The 21,874-nt window shown below is 43.0% G+C and overlaps 1 protein-coding gene across 1 annotated transcript in view; it reads right to left on the bottom strand.

Moving 5' to 3' along the window:
• Window positions 1-21,671, bottom strand: part of LOC126418733 (anaphase-promoting complex subunit 7) — a 153,516-nt gene extending 131,845 nt beyond the window's left edge. Inside the window, exons 1-2 of the mRNA XM_050085647.1 lie at window positions 21,516-21,671; window positions 6,245-6,467 (exon numbers count right to left, since the gene is read on the bottom strand). Coding sequence (XP_049941604.1) covers window positions 6,245-6,467; window positions 21,516-21,584 — 292 coding nt within the window. The 5' untranslated portion in view covers window positions 21,585-21,671. The remainder of the gene's footprint in view (window positions 1-6,244; window positions 6,468-21,515) is intronic.
• Window positions 21,672-21,874: the final 203 nt, after the last annotated feature.

Consider the following 21,874-nt stretch of genomic DNA (forward strand, 5'->3'; position numbering starts at 1 on the left):
ATTTACTAGCCAGTACTTTATTTAAAAATAAAAAAAGTTTATCGCCAGCTGTCAAAACTAACTGTGGTATTCTGCACCAAAAAACCCAATCACAATATGAATTTTACACACTCAGTTATTAGACACTAGTAGCATAACAACTCTACAGTAATTCTTAATAATGTCTCTCAGTGTCACTTCTTGAACTACTAGCTTCTTCTATGGGCAAAAGAAAATAGTTATTAACCGCATATATTTATTCTGTACACTCAAAATACTAATATCAGCCCTTCTACAATGAGTCACTTTTTCACCAATAGTCCTCCCAAAGCATGCCTAGTGGTGGACACGGAGGGTTGGTTAGTTGGATGATTAAAAGGACCAACTACTAGGTCATCAGTACCCGTTTCCTTGAACAGACAGGTCTACATGATTGTAGATCAGAGATAGCCTATTACGTAAAACCCAAGGGAAGAAAACCTCGAGGTATATCACAACTCAACTAAGACTAGATAAAGGACAAAAAAGAAGAAAAGGAGACATAGGAAGAAAGGCAGGCGAGATGCCTCTCTAGGAAGCAGTCATAAGCCCCTGAAAGCAGAGTGCAATGAGGGGACACACATCCCTAACCACCTCACCACTTACCAAAGGTACTCCACTCAGAAACTGCCTAGGAAAGACAAGGGCAACAGAAGCACAAACAGGCAAAAGAGGAACAGGCTGAACAGACCATGCAAAAGAGCAAAAAGAGCAGGTAGGGTGAGGGCGGACAGCTGTAGCCCAGTCTGGGCCGAGGAGACAACAGAGTATTCTCCCAACCCCTCAATGGGCTAACAAGGTTGAGCGGCCTTCTCTTAAAGACCGTGATAAAAGCCCCTTCCACAAATAAAATGTAAAACAATACCAGCCACTGAGGCACTGTCTCCTAACACCAGGAGTAGCCACAGGGTGGCTCAGTTGTGACAGTTTATCAAAATATCGACCTCTCCCAAACAGGAACCACAATGCCAGTGGCATTGGTCCTCCCAATGGAGGAGATGACAACCACTCAGCCAAGTACAGGTGATGTGGAGCCGACAAAGGACAGTAGAGTTCTTGCGAGAGGCCCGCATGGAGGACCTCCATAGATTTGTAGTCTCCTTTATCATCTGTAGCTACTTTTAAGAAGTCGGAGTGAGCCATTCCCTATTCCAGATTCCTAAACGGTGTAATACTGATTGGAGATCTGTTTCCAGAATACTGAAATAAAGAATTGTATTACTGGTAGCCAGTTTTGACAGAGTATCAACGAGTTCTTTCCCTGGGATCCCAATGTGACCAGGGGTCCAGACAAAGGTCACTGAGCATCCACATTTTTGGAGGACACACAGGGAATCCTGGATAGCCACAACCAAGGGATGGCTAGGGTAACACTGGTCAAGAGCTTGAAAACTGCTGAAGGAGTCAATGCCGAAGAGAGAGAACCTACCAGTGCAGGAATGGATATGTTCAAAAGCACAAGAGATGGTTACCAACTCTGCAATGAAAACACTCTGCAGTGCAAGGAGTCCAGTCCAACATGTCACCCGTAAGTATAAACAAAGCCTACGTGACCAGCAACCATCAAGCCATCAGTGCAGACTATTTCTGAATCCTGTGATGCACCAAGGATGCAGAAGAGTTCGTAGCAGAGGGACTCAGGATGAACCGAGTCTCTTGGACCTTGTCATTGGTGAAGACAAAGCTGTGGCCAAGGGACGCACCATGGAGATGTACGTGAGTAGACCCGGAGGAGAGGTGGAAGAGGAAACAACTAGAGTTCAGAAGGAGGGGCCAAACATGGATTGCGATTGTAAGCCATGATCTGGGCCACTAGAGCGGGAGATGGATTTCCACATTAGGAAAAAGGAGATGGTAGATCGGGTGCTTTGGGAAGCTGCAAATGTGTGCAGTTGACAAAAATATTGTCTCCAGTGAGGTCAAAGTTGAGTGTGACAGTGAAATCACCTGGTTGTGTATAACAGGTGTAGGTGACCAATTTAATAGTTGGATGTTTTTGCCAGCTACCCGATTCTGCTGTGACAGTTCTAGAGTCATTCAAAGAAAATCTACAGTCAATAGCGCATAAATACCTAGATCATGCAGTACTAACTGGAGACAACTTTAACCTGCCTAGTATAGACTGGGATGTCTATGGATTCACTGCTGGGGTACAGCCAGACAGTTGCGCGAAATACTTTTGAACACATTTTCTGAAAATTGTTTTTAGTACCTAACTCGGCAGCTGCAGCCGACAGGCAATGGAAATATCTTAGACCTGGAATGTCAGTATAGAAACGGGGCTTAGTGATCATGATGCCTTTAAAGCACCTATGATTACAAAAGTTAATAAATCTGTTAAGAAGGCTAGCAGAGTGCTTCTGATAGATAGAGCAGATAAGCAGTTATAAGCATCTCCCTTGGACAGTGAATTGGCATCCATTAAGATGGATGTAAAGGAATTATGGTCAAAGTTTAAGCATATTGTAAACTGTGCTCTGGAGAGTTATGTGCCCAGTATAAGTGGACAAAGGATGGAAAAGACCCACTATAGTTTAATAATGAAATCTGGCAGATGCTGAGGAAGCAGAGGCTGTTGCACTCTAGGTTCAAAAGCAAACGCACAAATTACTTCAAGCAGTGGTTAGTAGAAATTCGTGCGTCTCTGTAAAGATCTATGCACGCAGTGTACAACAACTACCACTGTCACACCTCAGCAAAAGATCTGTCTGAGAACACAAGAAAATTCTGGTCCTATGTCAAACTGAGAAGCGAACTTGTGGCTTTCATCTAGTCACTTATTAACCCGTTTGTTAGCTGGTTGGTTGGTTTAAAAAAGGGAGGAAGGGACCAAACTTCATACAAGGTCATCAGTCCCTTGTTCCTAATAAAACAATGCCACAAATGTGAGAATAAAACAAACGAGAGATATAACACAAAATCGAAAGAAAGGTAAAACTGCAAGAATGAAGGAAAGGCAACGAACACTAAAAGGAAAAAGAGGTCAAGAAAACAACAGAGACACGCTAGAAACAGAAGAGAGTAAAACAAGAAAGATTACAGTGGCTGGCCGGCCACGAGGATAAAAAGGAAAAGCCAGCCAGTCTGCAACACATTAAAACCTCCACCATAAAAGCACTAAGGTGGAGGACACAGAGGGACAAAGGACACGCGCTAAAACTTAGATCAAATGATAAAACCCACTCTCATAAATAAAACGTAAAACTAAATCAGCCAATGAGGCGTTGTCAGATAAAATGAGTGCCAACGAGTCCGGTAACCCATTATTTCGTTGCTGGGCAGTCAAAGTGGGAAATTGAACCAGAATATGGGCCACAGTCAACGGGGGGCCGCACCGACACCGAGGCAGGTCTTCACGGTGCAAGAGGTAACTGTGGGTTGCCCAAGTGTGGCCAATGTGGAGCCAGCAGAGGACAACTGATTCACTGCGAGAGGTCCACATGGAAGACTTCCACACATTCGTAGACTCATTAATGATATGCAGTTTGTTGTGCGTACTGTTATGCTGTTCCGTCTCCAAAAGCCAAAAAACCCCTGCGGCGTAAGTCAGAACGCAGGTCATGTTCAGAGATTCCCACCTCCAGAAGCGGTTTCTGCATAGCCTGCTTGCCCAGCCTGTCGGCAAGTTTGTTGCCTGGGATGCCAACGTGTCCTGTGGTCCACACAAACACCACTGAACGACAGGATGGGACCAGTCCTGGGCATAGATGGACTCTTTGAGTGGATGCCACCAATGGATGGCAAGGGTAGCACTAGTCAATAGCTTATAGGCCACTAAAGGAGTCAGTACACAGAAGAAACAATTCCTCGGGGCATGAACGGATATACTGAAGAGCACGAGATATGGTCAGCAGCTCTGCAGTGAATACACCGCAGCAATCGGGCAAGGAATGCTGTTCAATATGGCCTCTGTGGACAAAGGCAAAGCCAACATTACCATCAGATATCGAGCTGGTGGTATAAACCACTTCAGAGCCCCGGAACACTTCAAGAACCGTGAGGAAGTGACAGCAGAGAGCCGCAGGGTTAACTGAGTCCTTAGCGCCACGCGAAAGGTCCAGGGAAAGATTTGGCCTACAGCTACACCATGGAGGTGTACATCAATGGACCTCGACGAGAAGTGGTGAAAGGAAGGACTCCAGTTCAGACAGAAGTGATCGCACGTGAACTGCAGTCTTTAGCCCTGACCTGGGCCACCTATGTGGGAGGTGAACCACAAATACATTATATAGTGTGATGTTTTATAGACATACATCACATTGGGTGACCTTCCCTGCACAATCTCCACTTCTGGAGAATTTTTAAAAGTGGTGGCACATCAAACCAACAATGGGGACCATGCATTCATTTAATAAAAAGTTGTAGAAAATGCCGGTAGTGGAAACTCAAGTCCCGAATCATAACCAGGTGCAAGCAGGGCCTGCACCAAGAAAACCATGTGATGGAGGGGCAGAGGCGGAAAGGGACAGTGTGAGTATATGCTTGCAGCACAGAATGGAAGCACTGTTGCATAGGCTACAGCCCCGTGGTAGCCAAGCACATACTCATAAAAGAGATGTGGGCCCTCTGAAGGGGGCAGGGAAGAGTACGGTAGGCTAACACAGGTGTTTGGATCTCTGGTTAATTGTGGTTGTATAATTTTCCCCCTGGTATCAGCAGGCAGCCCTGAAAGACTCATTTACATAACGTGGGTAAATGTGCTAACATTTGCTTCTGAATGGAGACAGTAGACTGGTCTTGCACAAAAAGCACCAGCTGCAACTCTTACTTCACAAGGGTGCATGGAGTAACGAAGTATGGGCAATGCTCCTATGCCATAGGGGACATATTCTTAGCTGAGACCAGATAACATTAATGTTTCTTAAAACCCTAATAAAATCATTCTGATCTGCTTGCCAGCTGTTCTTGCTGAGGAAACAGAGAGTGCCAAGTTCCCATTTTCTTGTAATCATATTAATCTGTTGTCAAGTAATATAGCTAAAAAGTGGAATTGTTCAACTACTTGTGGCAGTTCATCTTTTAAGGAAAGTTCCCTGTGATGATGTACAGACCTCTAGTTGTTGAAATCTATGGCATAGGATTTTGTTGGTAAGAAATGACACCCATGATTCTGCGGCCTGTCATGTGCCTGCCCCCCCCCCCCCCCCCCCTCCTCTCTCTCTCTCTCTCTCTCTCTCTCTCTCTCTCTCTCTCTCTCTCTCCCCCCCCCCCCTCCCTCTCTGGTTAATGTTATACAGTATGTAGTGAAAGAGGACTCTAAAATAACAAGAAATCATCAGGGTGTAGTATCTCTGAGACAGCAGGTCCCACTGTGATTATACAATTTTTTTTTTTTTTTTTTTTACAAATAGAGTAGCACTCAGAACTGATTCCCGTAGGACCCTTTTCTCATTGAAGTGTTCAATACTACAGTTTCTACCCCTTGGATCTAAGAGTCAAAACAATAAAAAAAAAATCTGTAAGAAGGCATCCCTAACAAACCCATTTACGATAAACTATGGTAACAACACATTGCAACATATGCCTTTTGTAGGTGAAAGAACAGAGTGATCATGTGTTGGCAGTGTGTCTAGGTGTTGTGGTAACAAACCCATTTATGACAAACTATGGTAACAACACATTGCAACATATGCCTTTTGCAGGTGAAAGAACAGAGTGATCATGTGTTGGCGGTGTGTCTAGGTGTTATGGATTGCAGATTCCAGGAGTAGAAAATGGCCAGCAGTAGATTGGGCATCTCTGAAACCACACTGAAATTTATAAAGAAGTGAATATGTAAATGTTATACTATATATTGTTATCCTGGCAGACAACTCGGCACAGATGGATACTGCTTCTAGCGTGGTGGTAAGTAACACTCACTCACTGTCAATTCTGAATTACTAGGCCCAGGTCACGATATGAAAAACAAGCCAAAACATCACACAAACACCTAAAGCCTCCACACACTTTGAGTTAAACACCTCATATGGCGTCACTTGAAAAAAGTAATCAGACTTTACAATGACTCTTCACCTTCACCAACACTTTAATGACAACCTACCTTTAACCTTAAAATCAAAACAAAACTTCTGTAAATGTAATATACCCACAAATTTTTCTGAAATTCCACAGACTAAAACCTGTTCACGACACATACGACAAAAAACTATAATTTACAATAACTGTAACTATTATTACTATTACTATTATTATTATTATTATTATTATTAAATATTCTTCTTACCAATATCAGGCATTAATTCCTTCTGATTGTCCTGGAGTTTTGTTGTGCCTTTTGATTTCAAGAGAGATTTTTTGAACTGTAAAGCTTTCTTATACATCATTTCAGCTTTACGATACTGTCCCAAATGAAACAGTGAATCTCCGTAGAACACATAGGTTTGAAACTTGGCTGGTGGTGATAATGTTTCTTGATTATGTTCACTAACAGTGATGACAAGGTTTGCCTGAAAGCAAGAATAATTAATTGGTCTACAACTTTTGTTTGGTTTTGTATTTCCATAACACACTTTGATTACATCTAAAACTTATCAGATTAACAAGAGAATATATGCTGAACTGTCTCCTTTCTCCAAGGTACTAAGCCATCAGGGTGGGCACAGTGAAAAGTTCGGAGTTTTGGAGGGGAGAGATGGCTTGATTAATAAGAAACTGTCCATGACAGGCAAAGATCCAACTTTGAATCCTATTCCAGCATGAAGTATTGGAATAGTCAAGAGGATTCAATTCAGCATGTTGTTTACAAAATGAACTGGTAAAAAATTAAACATTAAATCATGTCAGACTGTCTGTACAACCAACAGTTCAGTAACTTGCATATGTCCTATTACTGAGAAAGTACTGCAAGTTTCTCCAGCCCTGTTCATGTGAGGCAACCATGACTAAGATTACTCTGCCTTACACATGCCACAATGATAAAACATAATGAGGTATTGGCGTTACACAGAGATTTCCTCATGCCTCAACTAAATGAAGAGAACCAACAAATCAAGTCCAGATATGCTGCTTGCAATAGGGCATATACAGGGTGAGGCATAACAAAGAGCGATTTTTTAAATGCTGATAAGTGAAAACAATTTAACTTTTTTTATTTCATAAGCTTAAAATAAATGAAAAAGCATTTTCTGCAATAGTAAAACAATAGTTACTTTTTTAAGATAACTCCGGGAAGGTGACATCACACATTCCTCCAGCCACACCTTCACGGGACTCCTCACACTGCGCAGCATTGCCAGTAGGATTTGAACAACTTCCTGTCACATCCACTCTTTCAGATCTTCGATTGTTTGAGAAGGATTATCTTGGTAAACTTGGCTTTTCAGATAACCCCACAAGAAAAAGTCACATGTTGAGAGATCCAGTGAACGAGGGGGCCATGCAATATCACCATTTCGGGAAATCATGTGATTTGGAAACAAACGACTGACAATATTCATGCTTACTTGAACAATGTGGGAGGTTGCTCTGTCCTGCTGGAAAAACGTTTCAGTGTACACTTCATAGTGTGCAAGCTGTGGAGTAAAAAAGTTCTCCAGTCCAAAAATTCTAAGCAGAACCAGCTTCGGCTCACGTAATTCTGTTTCCTTAAGGGCCTGAACCATTTGGATTTTATAGGGGTGAAAGTGCAAAGCTTGGTGTAAAGTTCTTCTTACCGTTCTGTTTGAAACCCCTAAGTGCAGTGCTGCGTCGGCAAGCTGAGTAACAAGGGCTTCTCTTACACATTCGATGTTTTCAGATGTTTGCGTAGTTTTTGGTCTCCCAGTTTTCTTCTTTTTCATTGACGCCACCTCCTCAAAGTTCTCAACCCACTTTTTAATTGCACAGGCCAATTCCAATTAACGTTGATGTGGTTGCAGAATGCACAACATGCTAACTTGTATGAACTGCCGTTTTGATAAAATGCTTTCACAGTGTGTGCATGATGCTGTGTGGTCCACTGCTCATTTATGACTAAATGCTATTTCGTGCCAAACGTAACTGACACTATCCCCTCCACCTCTCTCCGACGCAGCTCAATTCGCATGCTTTTTAAAGCCACTCGATATTATGCCTCACCCTGTATGAAGCATGATGTGGCTATCCATTGTGATGCGCTTCTTTGAAGCTACATAATATAATCACAGTAGCTAAAAACCTTTATGCAGTTATACCGCACATAATCTTTAAGTTCCAGACTAGCTGAAGAAGATTATTTTCACTTATCTGTAAATGAAGATCCATAAATTCCTCTCTGAGTAACATTTCTTATGTATTTAGTGAAAGGAAATACAATAATATATTAGTTATATTTCTAAAGCAAAAAAAGTTCAAAATTTCTTGTGCACATCTTGAAGGAAAGACAGTTTTTTTAAATGTATATAGTATTTTCAATTACTGCATACAGCATAATCTTTGTCTTCTGATTGGGGAAAGCATCAATAAAGTATTGTTTCCTGCTTCTTAGCCTTCCTTCAGCAATTGTAGGTGATACATGGTTATTTCTTCTCAACATGTTGTTTTGAACTTCAGCAACAGTCTTCCCAGTATTTTCCTTTAGATGAAATGTCCACATTTTTAGATACCTTTTCACTTAGCACCTCTTGTAAGATATACATAATTGAAGCAACACCAAAACATCTTTCTCCTGCTCTTCAGGAATTTTTTCCTACTGTTACATCAGTACTGTTTGTCCTCTGGTACAACCATTTGTTAGCATCATTAATCAACATCAGTGGTTGTCTCTTACCTTACCACACCAATACAGATCATCTTTCAGGAAAAGATGTAATCCACTTTTCTTAACCTTGTTCAAGTATGCCAAATCCAATACTCGCACAGTTCCTGTTAGTCCATTTTTCCTTTTACATTTCACTTTCCAAAACATTTACTTGCACGTCAAATCTATTTTTAAATACTGTGTAGTGCCACTACATAGTACTCGAATAAAAATTGAGGGCGGCAGAACTTCTGCAGTACGTATTTCCACTGTTAGGTGTGTATAGTGCAACTCATTGCCAGCATTGCCAACATGACGGATTTCCCATCAAATCTGATGGAGTATCATGTTGTGTGACGAGTAAGATTTAGTTTTGACAGTTGACATATTTTTTGAGAGATATTATTATTATTATTATTATTATTATTATTTTTTTTTTTGACGGATTTTTCTGGTTTCATTTAATTTTGAAAAAAAAAAAAAAAGTAAAGTTCTTAGATAAAACTGTTATGAATGCAAATCTTGATGCACCTGCAAGACAGTGCCAAGGATATATTGCACTAAAACTCTAGTTTCACTCAATGTGTTGCAAAAGTGGGCTGTATTACTGATTTGTTCATTCAAATTGAATACATGTAGGATATAATCGAAAACTGAACTAAAATTAACACCTTAAATTTCCTTCCTATTGAGCAATGTATATGGCTATTTTTTAGCTAACAGTAGCAAACATCTCTGACAACTGGCAAACTCAGCAAAGCAAATATAATGCAGTGACAAATGGTCCTAATTTCTGTCGTAAGCAAAGATACAATAGTAAGTAAGAGTCCCATACTCTCAAACTGAGCATAGGGAGCAGAAGCAGGAATCCTGAAATGCCATCCTGGGAAGGGTCTAAGTGGAGGTGGTTTGCCTTTGGCTTCCTCTGGCCTGTTACGAAATGTCGAGCGTGTTTTTGTACACAGGGGATGGCTGTGATGAGTGCTGGTACTGTGCGGTGTTGTGTACGTGTTTCTATGGCTGAAGAGTGCGAGGTTGAAACTCTGTGCTGGCACACAGCGTAATTCTCTCGAAAAGCATCAAGGGAGCCACCGAGGTTAACATCCCCGTGCGACGGACGAATCACTATCGACAGTGTCACATGTCCTCTCATCATGAGAGGTTGTGGAGAGGTTTGGAATTTAATCCAGGACATTGGTGTAAAAACTGGGGATCAGGAAGTTTAAACTAACATCTCTCCTCACCTGGCTGGCCAAATACTGGCTGCGGAAGTATCATCCACCACCAGGATTCGAAATGGCTTTAAATATATGATACGTGCCTCTAGCACCAGCAGCACACTAACACAAATATGCTTTGCTCTATGAGTTAATGCCACGAATTCTGGATAATGAGCACAATACATTAGGGTACAGTAATTCTGGCAAATTGTAACTTGTCATCTCTGGGGCGGGGTTTATGGGCAGACGGGAGAGCGAACAGGTTATGCTGTATGGAGTGATGGGTATTGAGGAGAGGGGGATAACAAACTCCACCTCCATGCATTGAAAGCACCCAGTGCGCGCAACAGAAAGCTGTGTCCTGAGCTTCCATAAGCTCTTTATGACCGGATTTCTTTTCCAACATGGAGTAGAAGATAGCCTCAGATGAGCCAGCAAGCGCATCACTCATTTTCGCAAAAATCACAAGGAATATAGTGCAGCAAAAGGTGGACAGTGATGGGTAGCTCAGCTCAGCAACAAAGAAGACGACAATGCAGTCAACACCGGCTAATGGTACACTGTGCTGTTGGCAACAAACATCTCAAATCACTGGGGCACGAATTCTCCCAGTTGCTGTCGACTGCTACCGATCATAACTGGGGAGTTGCATACCAGGTTACAGGCTGCAGTGTTGTACTGAGTTACAGTATGTTTAACAACTAGTGTCTATTGTACTTTTTGTTTGTTTTTACGACAGACTGAAGATGTCTGAAAAGAATGTCAAGCAGTATGTAAGACATTTTAGAAAAGAGTGGTTACGTGATAAACAGTTAAAGGATTGGTTGTTAGAGGTGTCTGGGGAACCTAGTACTGTGCAGTGTAAATATTGCCACTGCAGCCTGAATGTGCATTTGTCACATTTATTTCTGCATGGAAAAAGTAAGAAACATTTAAAAGCAGCTAAACCTTTTTCATGTTCACAACAGTCAACATTGCCATTTCCAGGGTTGCCACAGGTTCTGGAAATCAGGAAATTTCAAACATGTCAGGGTAATCAGGGAAATTTGAAAATAGCCCTAGAAAAATCTTGTTGTGTCTCAGTAGATGAAATGATTTGTTAACTGAGGTGCCACGCATCTTCGTCGGCCTGGTGCAGCTGAGTACATGCGCACTTCCCTACTCTCTCATTATACTGTTTCTCTCCTTCCTATCATTCCCCTCAGTTTGCAGTCAGTGCTGCCACCAGTTCTTGCTGATTGCCTAGCAGCTGCCGATGAGAGGTGGGGAGGCATGAGCAGTAGTTTGTTTTTCTGATATTCACAGGCTGAAGATGCAATGGCCAGAGACGGTGGTCATGTGTGCAAGAGTTGTGTCCGAGTGGTTGCATGAATGTTTGTGTGCCCTCGTTATATTAATACGTGGTGTACAAATATCAAGTGACTGACACAATTTTCTTATTATTATTGTCTACACTTTCTAACATATAAACTACTTTTGAGGTACCAAAATGTACTAGAACAAATAAAATGTCTATAAAACGTCGCACTATATAATGTATTTGTGATTAGACAGTCGCAAGTTCTGAAATCCATTGCCCATGGCCTCTGGCCTGCTGAGGAACACTGCAGTCCCGGGTCCATAACCACGAGTCTGCTGCATTACACCACACACAAACAGGCCCAGCCTGTGGGCAAATAAGTGAGACCAGATCTGATGGGCATGGCCTGCACATTAGTGAGAACCGAATGGCTTGAAATTAGCAGGCCAGATGCATTACAGATACCCAGAGAAACATCCTGCGGTGTGAAATTACAGGCCCAATGTATCATTTACCAGCTACTAAGATGAAGTTACTGTGTTCAGTGTAATGCAGCCACAGTTGTATTGGGCAGTAAAACGTCTAGAAATGTTGTCCAAACAAACCCTTACCTTCCTTAATGACACCTGGAAAAGGGAAAAATCACTGCAGAGCAACTGTTGCAGAATAAGGAACAGTATCAGGAAGATAGATGTAGGGTGACCGTTACCTTGCACGACACAGTTCCTAACATCACTGACTTAGCTCTGCCTGGCTCTCATGTACCTGAAACAATGAGCCATGAGGGAGCCTGATCCAAAGGTAATTCAAGCTGCCGTAGACCGGATCTTCTGAGCAAGGGTTAAAAGATAGATTTACATAGTATCAGTAGCAGTAGTAGTAGTAGTAGTAGTAGTAGTAGTAGTAGTAGTAAATAGTAGCTGATTTGGTATTTACAGATTAGAGTAATTGCAATAGCAATCTGGTCTGGGGCAAGACCTGAGGGGCTGGATCTTCTCTGAGCAGGGTGGGGTATGGGGTGGGGGGTGTGGGGGTGGGGAGGTGGGGGGTGCAGAGTAGCACCACTACCTAATCTCTTATTGAAGGTCAGGTCAGATGATGATGATGATGATGATTGGTTTGTGAGGCGCTCAACTGCGCGGTTATCAGTGCCCGTACAAGTTCCCAACCTTTGCTCAGTCCAAACTCGCTACTTTCACGAATGGTGATGATGACGACATGACAAGGACAACACAAAAACCCAGTCATCTCGAGGCAGGAGAATATCTCTGACCCTGCCGGAAACGAACCTGGGACCCCGTGCTCGGGAAGCGAGAACGCGACCGTGAGACCACGAGTTGTGGACAGGTCAGGTCATTACACAAATCATATATAATTAATTTTGTGACTGGAAGTTCTATTTCCCAGAGGGTCTCAGTAGTAGGATTGTTATAATGGTGTTAAAACTGTTGGAGAATTGTTACATTCCATCCTGGATTTACCATAATTTGAATTTAAACATAACTTACTTCTCATGTCGATTCTTCGCTACCGTTGAGAAGCTTATAAATTTCGGTCACTATGAGGATAATGCTTTTACAGGAATGCTGAGGCTACTGACGCACTCTTTCCAGCCATCTCAGAATAATAGCAAAATTTAAGTATTCTGTTTTTAAAGTATCACATCTTTCAGGATCTAGCCACACAGTATTACCAATTTTGACATTTCACCAAATCATCTCACATGATCTGCTTGAAAAGAAAGAAAATGGGGGATATATATATTACCAAACGAAAGTGCTGGCAGGTCGATAGACACGAACACAATCATACACACAAAATTCAGGCTTTCGCAACAAATTGTTGCTTCATCAGGAAAGAGGGAAGGAGAGGGAAAGTGAATGTCTGCTTGTGTCTGTGTATGTGCGGATGGATATGTGTGTGTGTGTGTGTGTGTGTGTGTGTGTGTGTGTGTGTGTGTGTGTGTGTGTGTGTGTGTGTGTGCGCGCGCGCGCGTGTATACCGGTCCTTTTTTCCCCCTGAAGTAAGTCTTTCCGCTCCTGGGATTGTAATGACTCCTTACCCTCTCCCTTAAAACCCACATCCTTTCGTCTTTCCCTCTCCTTCCCTCTTTGCTGATGAAGCAACAATTTGCTGAATTTTGTGTGTATGATTGTGTTTGTTTGTGTGTCTATCGACCTGCCAGCACTTTCGTTTGGTAAGTCACATCATCTTTTATATATATATATATATATATATATATATATATATATATATATAAACTAGATACGTAATTTACAAATTAAACTAACTTCTATATGCAAACTGAAACTTCCTGGCAGATTAAGAAACTTCCTGGCAGAAATTACACATACTTGCATATGCTACAGACTGATATATTGGTGTAGAAAAGCTAAAGGATGCTAGAAATTGAAAAGATAAAACAGAGAAGCTGATTGCAACTCAGTAATAAGTAGAAATTAGGTATGAAAGCATTTATTTCACCTGAGCTGAGGTTGACATATTCAATTAAATTCCAAGGGGAAACTTGTCCAAGAGGTGGCTCTGCAACTATGAGTTACATGCCTGCAAAGGCATTCTGGCACCATAGAGAAGGAATAGGCCAAACAAAATAGACTTGTAAGGCAAGACTAGAAATGAGTAGCACAATGATGCCGTGTGCAGCATGGTTGGGAGTACAGTGGTGCTGAATATGGTCTAGTTCATTATCCTAGTGCATTAATACTGGTTGCAACGTTTTAGCCTATACCAGTGGTGCCTCGAGCTAGTAAGTCATTTTAATGGCCAGCGCAGAGAGCACATAGCAAGGCACCCCATGTTGGGATGTGTGTACTTTCCAATCACATACAGAACAACTGTTTAAATGCCTCTGTGTCTTATATAATTAGGCTAATCTTGTCTTCATGATCCCTTCTGGAGCACTCTGTAAGAGAATGAAGAATACAATTATATACTTTACTTGACATTGGTTGTGGAAACTTTGTACATTGCTTTTGTTGGATACATGGTGTCTATCTTTAAGTGTAAGCCAGTTCCTGATTTTCAGCATTTCCACGATGCACTCCCAAGAGTCAAACTAACTTATAACCATCTGTTGTTTGTTTTGTTTTACGACACAAAAACAACTAGGGTCATTCACGTCCATGTCCAGGGCATGAAGACAAAGAGAAGAGCTAAAAAACAATTACACATTAGTCCCAATCGACGAAAGAGAAGACAGTTAAAAACAGGGACATGGAGAAAGGTCTATAAAATATGCCATACACAAACAGAGATCCTGAACTAAAGATTAAATGTACTTCGTCATATTGCGTCGACAGATAAAAAGTAAAACAGTGTCGACAGCCCGCACGTCGTTCATTAAAACAGCTGATAACTCAGACGGCAAACACAAATAACGTAAGTGGTTAAAAAAAAAGGTGCATTCCATTAGGGAATGGTGGACCCTCAAAGGCTGAGGGCAATGAGTACAAAGTAGTGAGAGAGCGCCAATTAACAAATGACTATGGCTAAGACGACAGTGCCCAATAAGCAACCTAGCTAAAATGATCTCCTCATGGCGAGAGGGCCGAGAGGAGGTAGTTAAAGCTGCTCGGAAAGGCTTAATAACCCCGAGCTTGTTCCCATGAAGGGACACCACCTGCTGACAGATGGCAACACAGAGTTCATTGGAGGGAATGTGAGAACTAGCGGGCCGAGATACGAGGACTGCAGCCTTGGCAGCAGCATCAGCAGTCTCGTTTCCCATCAGGCCGAAGTGACCAGGAACCCACATAAACACCACAGTGGCTCCATCAAGAGCCAGCAACTACCACATTTCCTGGACCCGTTGCACTAAGGGATCGGTGGTGTACAGCATACAGAGGTTCTGAAGGGCAGAGGGAGTGGGGGCAGAAGACAATTGTAAAGCCTGTGTCTCTGCATGTACAGCGTGGGCTGATGTAGGGCAATGAGTTCCGCTATAAATACTGGCCAGTGTTCCAGAAGCTCATACCCACAAGCGTCAGTGTCAATGACGAACCACACTCGACAACATGGTCAGTCTGAGAGACATCAGTGTTCACAAAAGTACTATTGCAGAGTTTCGTGTGAAGGCGATAAAGCGAAGTTAGAGTAGTGTTCTTTGGAAACAAATGAAGGTCAAGATGAACGCGGGCCACTGCATGAAGCCAAGGTGGTGAAAGGTTCACACCTATTGGGAAAGTGGTCCAGGTAGTGTGAAGTGAGCAAGAGCCGAAAGCGAACTGCAGAGGTAACACAGAAGACGGATGTGCCCCATACTGGCAATCAAAGTAGTCATCACAGAAGGAGGCATAAGATGGGTGGCCATGCATGGCAGACAAACGGCATGCATATCTGCTGAGGAGGAAGTCATGGCGGTAGGACAGTGGTAGTTTGGCAGATTCTGCATACAGATTCTCAACCGGGCTAGTGCAAAAGGCACTACTGGCTGAACAGATGCCACGATAGTGGATAGTATTGAGATGGCATAAGAGGGAAAGACATACAGATGCACAAACGAAACATCCACAGTCTAGTTTTGAACAAACAAGGGACTGGTACAAATGGAGGAGGGTGATTCAATCTGCTCCCCAGGAAGTATCACTGAGGACATTTAGAACACTGAGGGGCCATACAGCGGGCTGCCAGGTACGACACATGGGAGGACCAAGAGTTCCCTATTGAGCAGGAGCCCCAGGAATTTTATAGTTTAAAGGAACAGAAGGGCAACAGGCCCAAGATGTAAACATGGTGATAAAAACCACCTGCACTGCCAGAAATTCATACAAACAGTTTTGTCAGTGGAAAAACGAAATCCATTGTTGATGCTCTGTTAGTAAACACAATCAAGTCACTCCTGAAGACGCTGCTCAAGGACACAGGTGCATAGAGAACTGCAACAGATGGCAAAATCGCCATCGAAAAGGGAGCCAGAGAGGCCCAGCGGGAGACAGGCCGTTCCAGGGGTAACGGCGATAGCAAAGAGGGAGATGCTCAGGACAGAACCCCTAGGCACATCATTTTCCTGGACAAAGGTGTCCAACAAAGCAGAACCCACACGTACCTTGAAAACTCGGTATTTTACAAATTCCTGATGGAAACGATGCATGTGGCTATGGGAGCCCCACATGTAGAGAGTACGGAGGGTACCGGTCCTCCAGCAGCTGTCGTACGCTTTCTCCAAATCGAAAAACACAGCCACAGTCAGGGATTGCTGCAGAAAACCGTTCACAACATGGGCGGACAAAGTGACGAGTTGGTCAACTGCAGAATGGCAAACTCGAAAGCCACACTGTGCAGTTCTTAGTAAATTGCAACTCGAGCCACGATACCAGCTGGGCAAGAATCTTATGTTCTACCACCTTGCAAACACAGCTGGTGAGGGAAATGGGTCAGAAGCTGAAAGGAAGGTGTCTGTCCTTACCGGACTTGTGTAGGTGTATGACAGTGGCTTCATGCCAGCATCTGGGAAACTTGCTCTCTGCCCAGGTGTGGTTGTGCATATGAAGGAGAAAGTGTTTCTCACAAGAGAAAGGTGCTGCAACACCTGAACATGAACACTGTCTGGCCCTGAGGTGGAGGATTGGTATGAAGTGAGAGTGTGATGTTGCTCCCTCATAGTAAAGGCTGTATTGTACCACTCACAATTCTGAGAAGAGGAGGATATCATCCAAGCCTCCTCTGCTCATTTCCAACTGAGGAAGGCAGGGTGATACTGGAAGGAGCTAGAAATCTGAGAAAGGTGGCAGTCCAAGATGTTTGTGATAGTAATAGGGTCCACTATGACACCGTCTGCTACTGTCAGGCCAGAAATTGGGGAATGGTCTCAGGGAGCTGTTGGAAGTTAGCCCACATGACAGAAGAGTGAGTGAAACTGTTCTGCAAATGAATTGTGTCAGCATACCTCAGTCCACCAAGGGAATAGGACACGGTGTTGTAAAGAGGAAGTGTGAGGAACGGAATGTTCTGTGGCAGTAAAGATAACACTTGTAAGATATTCTACCTGGTCATCACAGCTGAGGAAATGTTGTTCATCGAAGGTCGCCAGTGAGGAGTAAAGCTTCCGGTCCGCCTTAGAAAGCTACCATTTGTGTGTGCACATAGGTGGGGTAGGACTCAGTAAATGGAGAGTACATGGGAAAATGGTTGCCTGAGTATGTGTCAGAGTGAGTGGACCACTTGAGACGATGGGCAAGGTGGGCAGTGCAAAAAAGAACATGGGTGCTCTCGCATTAAGACAGATGAGGTTAAGTTGACTGAGGTGATCAGCCAAGATGGCACCTCTCGGACAGGTTCTGGGAGAGTCACAAAGGGAATGGTGTGCATTGAAGTCATCAAGCAGCAGGAAGGGCTAAGGTAGCTGCCCAATAAGCTGGAGGAAGTCCGCCCTGCTGACATCGAATGACGGAGGAATGTAAATGGTACAAAGGCAGAAGTTCTAGTGAGAAAGGAAAATGAGGACTGCAACAGCTTGAAGACAGGTATCCTGGAAGATGGGTTGACTATGAACGTCATCCTGGATGAGCAGCATGACTCCTCCAAGAGGTGGGATGGCCTCCTCGGAGGGAACAGCAAAGTGGACCAGGATCAATGCAAGAGGTCAAAGCAGTCGTGAGGGCACAATTTTGTTTCCTGGAGGTAGAGAACAAGCAGACACTGCACTTTTAAGAGCAGCCATCATTCCTCTTTGTTGTATCGAGGGCCGCGAACATTCTTTAGGAGGAGAGTCGTGATGCGGAAAGCGCAGGAGGGAAAAATGAAGGGGTGTTACCTCAGCACCTGCCAAGTACCAGCCTTCGATGACTTGCTGCTACAGGGCACAAAAGCTGGAGGAGTCTGCTCCATAAGATCTACAGAAGCATCGGCATTCTCCTCTTGTTGGTCTACAGAGTTCAGGGCAGAAAAATGGTTGACAGATGTGCACCAGCAAGATGGAGGTTGATCGAGCGAGTGTATCACGTGGCAATACTACTGAATAGGATCTCCAAATTGGTGAAGGGGAAGACTGTTTGCCTTTGTTTGACTTCTTGTAACCTTTCCGGTTGGCAGAGAAAGACTCAGATGTGAGTTGGCTGGAGGCATGTAGAAACTTAGTGGGAGTATTCATTCTGTCCTTTTCGCCCTGCCAGTTGTGTAGCAGGTGACTTTGCCCCATGAGGCAAAAGCTTGGTGGCTTGATGCACAGTTGGAGGAGAAAAAGGGGCTGCTACTATCACACTGGACAATTTTACAACAGTGGTGCTGAATTTGAGGTTGCAGGTCTGCTTGGCCATGTCCTTCATGAAGCAAGATGTAGCAAGGACAGTACTGTAAGTGCCAGATGCTAGAATGCAGGGTTTGCAACTAGCGAACTACTTGTAAGTGACCGGGTAACGTGCTTTTTCCATTACCCGGATCTCCTGGACAGCCCACTCATCGAGATGCACGGAACAATCTCAAGCGGAGGTGGCATGATCGCCATTGCAGTTGATACAGTGGGGAGAAGGAAGTGGACAATCGCCCTCACGAACATACCTGCCACAGGTTACAAATTTGGCCGCGCGTCGACAGGACATTCAAATGTGGCTGAAATGATGCCACTGGTAGCAGCGCATCAGGTTCAAAATGTAGGGTCAGACTGTAATAACTTCTTAACCTGGTTTTTTCTTGGACAGAGGTACCACTCTATGAAAACTGAGAAAATGAGTGCGTGTGGGCACTAAGGATGCATCTACGTTTCTCATCACCTGATGGACTGCAATGACCCCTGGTCAAAGAGGTACATTGGATTTCTGCTTCGGTCAGACCATCGTGCAGCAAAGTGTAAATAACACCACAGGAAGAATTCAGCATTCAATGGGCCTTCAGACGAGCAGGATAGCCATGGAGAAGTACAGCGCCTGGCAGTTTTTTTGTATTTTAGAATCAGAAGTAGTCTCCAAAAGCAAAGGGCCATTGAGTAAACGAGAGCAGTATTTCATAGGGTCAGCAATTGCATCAACACCTTTCTGAATAATAAACAGACTTAGTAGCAAAGGGCAGACCATCTTCAGTACATGAAACCACAAGGAACCATGGTGCAGCTGAGACGGCCTTTGAATCGGGAGCTTCATTCCATTTACATTTGGAGGACGTTGACTGGGAAGATGATTGGTTCATTGTGAGAAACTCTCCCACGATTCCCAGTGTCTCCGATGGTGTGCGCCTTCCAACTGGGGGCCCCTTCAGAGGGGTCTCACCCACCTTAGGTGATTGTGCATACCACCCAAACACCTGACAGAGGACCAATCGGCAATTTCAAAAGGTAACAACTCAGGCAATCACCCCTCCCTGGGCCTGGCCTGTACCAGGTTGTACGCGCAAATCCGACCTATCGACCCAGAACTGGGAATTACGCATCACCCAGTCACCTGTTATGCTTTTGACACATGGGCTTCCCTTCTGGAGCGCACAGGGAGGAGGAGGAGGAGGAGGAGGAGGAGGAGGAGGAGGGGGGGGGGGGGAGGAAGAAGAAGAAGAAGATGAGGAGGAGGAGGACGAGGAACCTCAAACACCGAAGCAGAGGAAGGATAGGAGAAAGTGAATGAAGAAAGAAAAAGGGAACGAAAAACAGTGGAGAGGCTGTTCTGATGTCAGCTACTGAAAATGCAGAACACATTCCCAAAAACATCCCCAACACGTTCCCCAAGGGAGGAGAAAAGGAATAGCAAGAGAATACACATGCACCATGGAAGGGAAAAAATGCTGCAAAGGATGGGGCCCGTGATAGCCACACACAAACCCATCAAAGAGTGTTCTTGGGCCTTTTGTGGGGGGTTGTGTAACCATCTGTGCTGTCCTTTTTTGTATGTGTTTAAAGCATCTGATCAGTCCTGTTTGTTAAATGTCCCACACAATTGAGTAATACTCTAACATGGGACACACTGATAGAAATTTTCTTCATAGTATAATCATAATTTCCCAGTGTCCCACCAAAGAACCAAGGTCTGTCAACTGTCTTAGCTATGAATGAGCCTACGGGATTACTCCATTTCAAATCCACACAAATTGCTACACCCAGGTATTGTGAATCACTGTTATTGTAGTTAGAGAATACAATTTTCTTCACTACATTTAAATCAGATCACCTAACTTTGCACCTCTTAAATCTTATCAGGAGCCAACTGAGTATTTGTTCATCTTTTTAGGGACCACTTTACTGCAACTAACTGGGACTGCAATTAAAATTTTCTATTCAGTGTTCTCCTTTAAAAGCACATTTTGAAAGCTTCCATTCTCTTCTATTCTGTACAGCTTATCATCCACATTTCACTTCCATGAAACAACACTCCATACAAATACCCTTCGAAAAACCTTCTTAATAAATTTGTGTATTCAATGTTACCATAGTCTCTTGTTTCAAAAATTCATCTCCTTGTTGCTAACCAACATTTTAAATCTTTTTCACTTTTGCTGTCATCAGTTATTCTCGCGGCCACACAGCAAAAATTGTCAATTACTTTCAGTACCATGTTTATATTCTCTCTTAACCTCTTCAGATTGGCAATAAACCTGACAATAATTGTTTTGGTTGTGTACTTCACTGATCCACGAGCAAGAGGAACAGTAAGCATCCTTCAAACTCTTACTACTGCAGCAACTAAGTGTTATTAAATAGAGCATTTGTTCTGATGAACAAAGCAACAACTTTGTTGATGGATCCCTCCTAGCATTTGTCAGGAAAGATTTAACGTGGGCTGATCAAAGTATGAATACGGCGCCATAGACATTTCATAGCTATTCCCTACACAAAAAAATTTTGTTCACATGATGGCAATGATATGCAGCACTCAATAAAAGAGAATTTGTTTCATGAACATTTAAGTAAAACCGAGTTTGTCACGGCCATTAAAAACCACAGTTATCTAATATTGCTCGTCTAGTGCCGAAGTACAAACGCTGACGAACTTTATATTACTAACAAAGGTTAAATAATCATTTTTACTCTCTTCAAAATCTCAACTGTATTACGGGCAACCCATAAATTTAATAATCTGTGCAATGACGTATTTATATCACTTCTGATCATTTAAAGAACAGTATCCTCTGCTTAACTTCGGGCTTCTTGAGAGTTGTTAACATATGGGCAATGACAATACGTTTCAGTATATAACACTGAGAACCACACATTTGCAGCATTATTGTCTACCTGTAAGATTATTGTCATTCATAGTGAGCGCGCCGGTTGTAATATAATTTTTCGTCATTCGAAAGCGTTGACATCTATTATATTAGCTCTTATCTTAAATGGTACGCTTACCAAAGCAGCAACATTTGAATACAACTGTTGATCAAACAGGAGTTTCAGCTGATCAAATAAGGACGTCATTTTATTTAACAGTTCAAAAACACAACCGATTTCCAGTACACGCTAGCTTTATGTTGACAGCTGATCGTCTTCCTGTGCAACAGTAAACACTGGCGCCTCAGATATAATAATACGAGTAGTCGAAGTGTATAATTATGTACTATCTCTGCGAGTGTACCGAAGGCTACAGTAGCGGCGCTATAATTTACTGTTAAAACCAGCTAAATCTCATCTGGCTATAAGAAGATGTAGCGCTATATTTACTTTATTGAAATCTATGTATTGTAATCTTGTCTGGAACAATTTTGTGC

This window comes from Schistocerca serialis, chromosome 9 (assembly GCF_023864345.2).
Source record: "Schistocerca serialis cubense isolate TAMUIC-IGC-003099 chromosome 9, iqSchSeri2.2, whole genome shotgun sequence".
NCBI lineage: Eukaryota > Metazoa > Arthropoda > Insecta > Orthoptera > Acrididae > Schistocerca > Schistocerca serialis.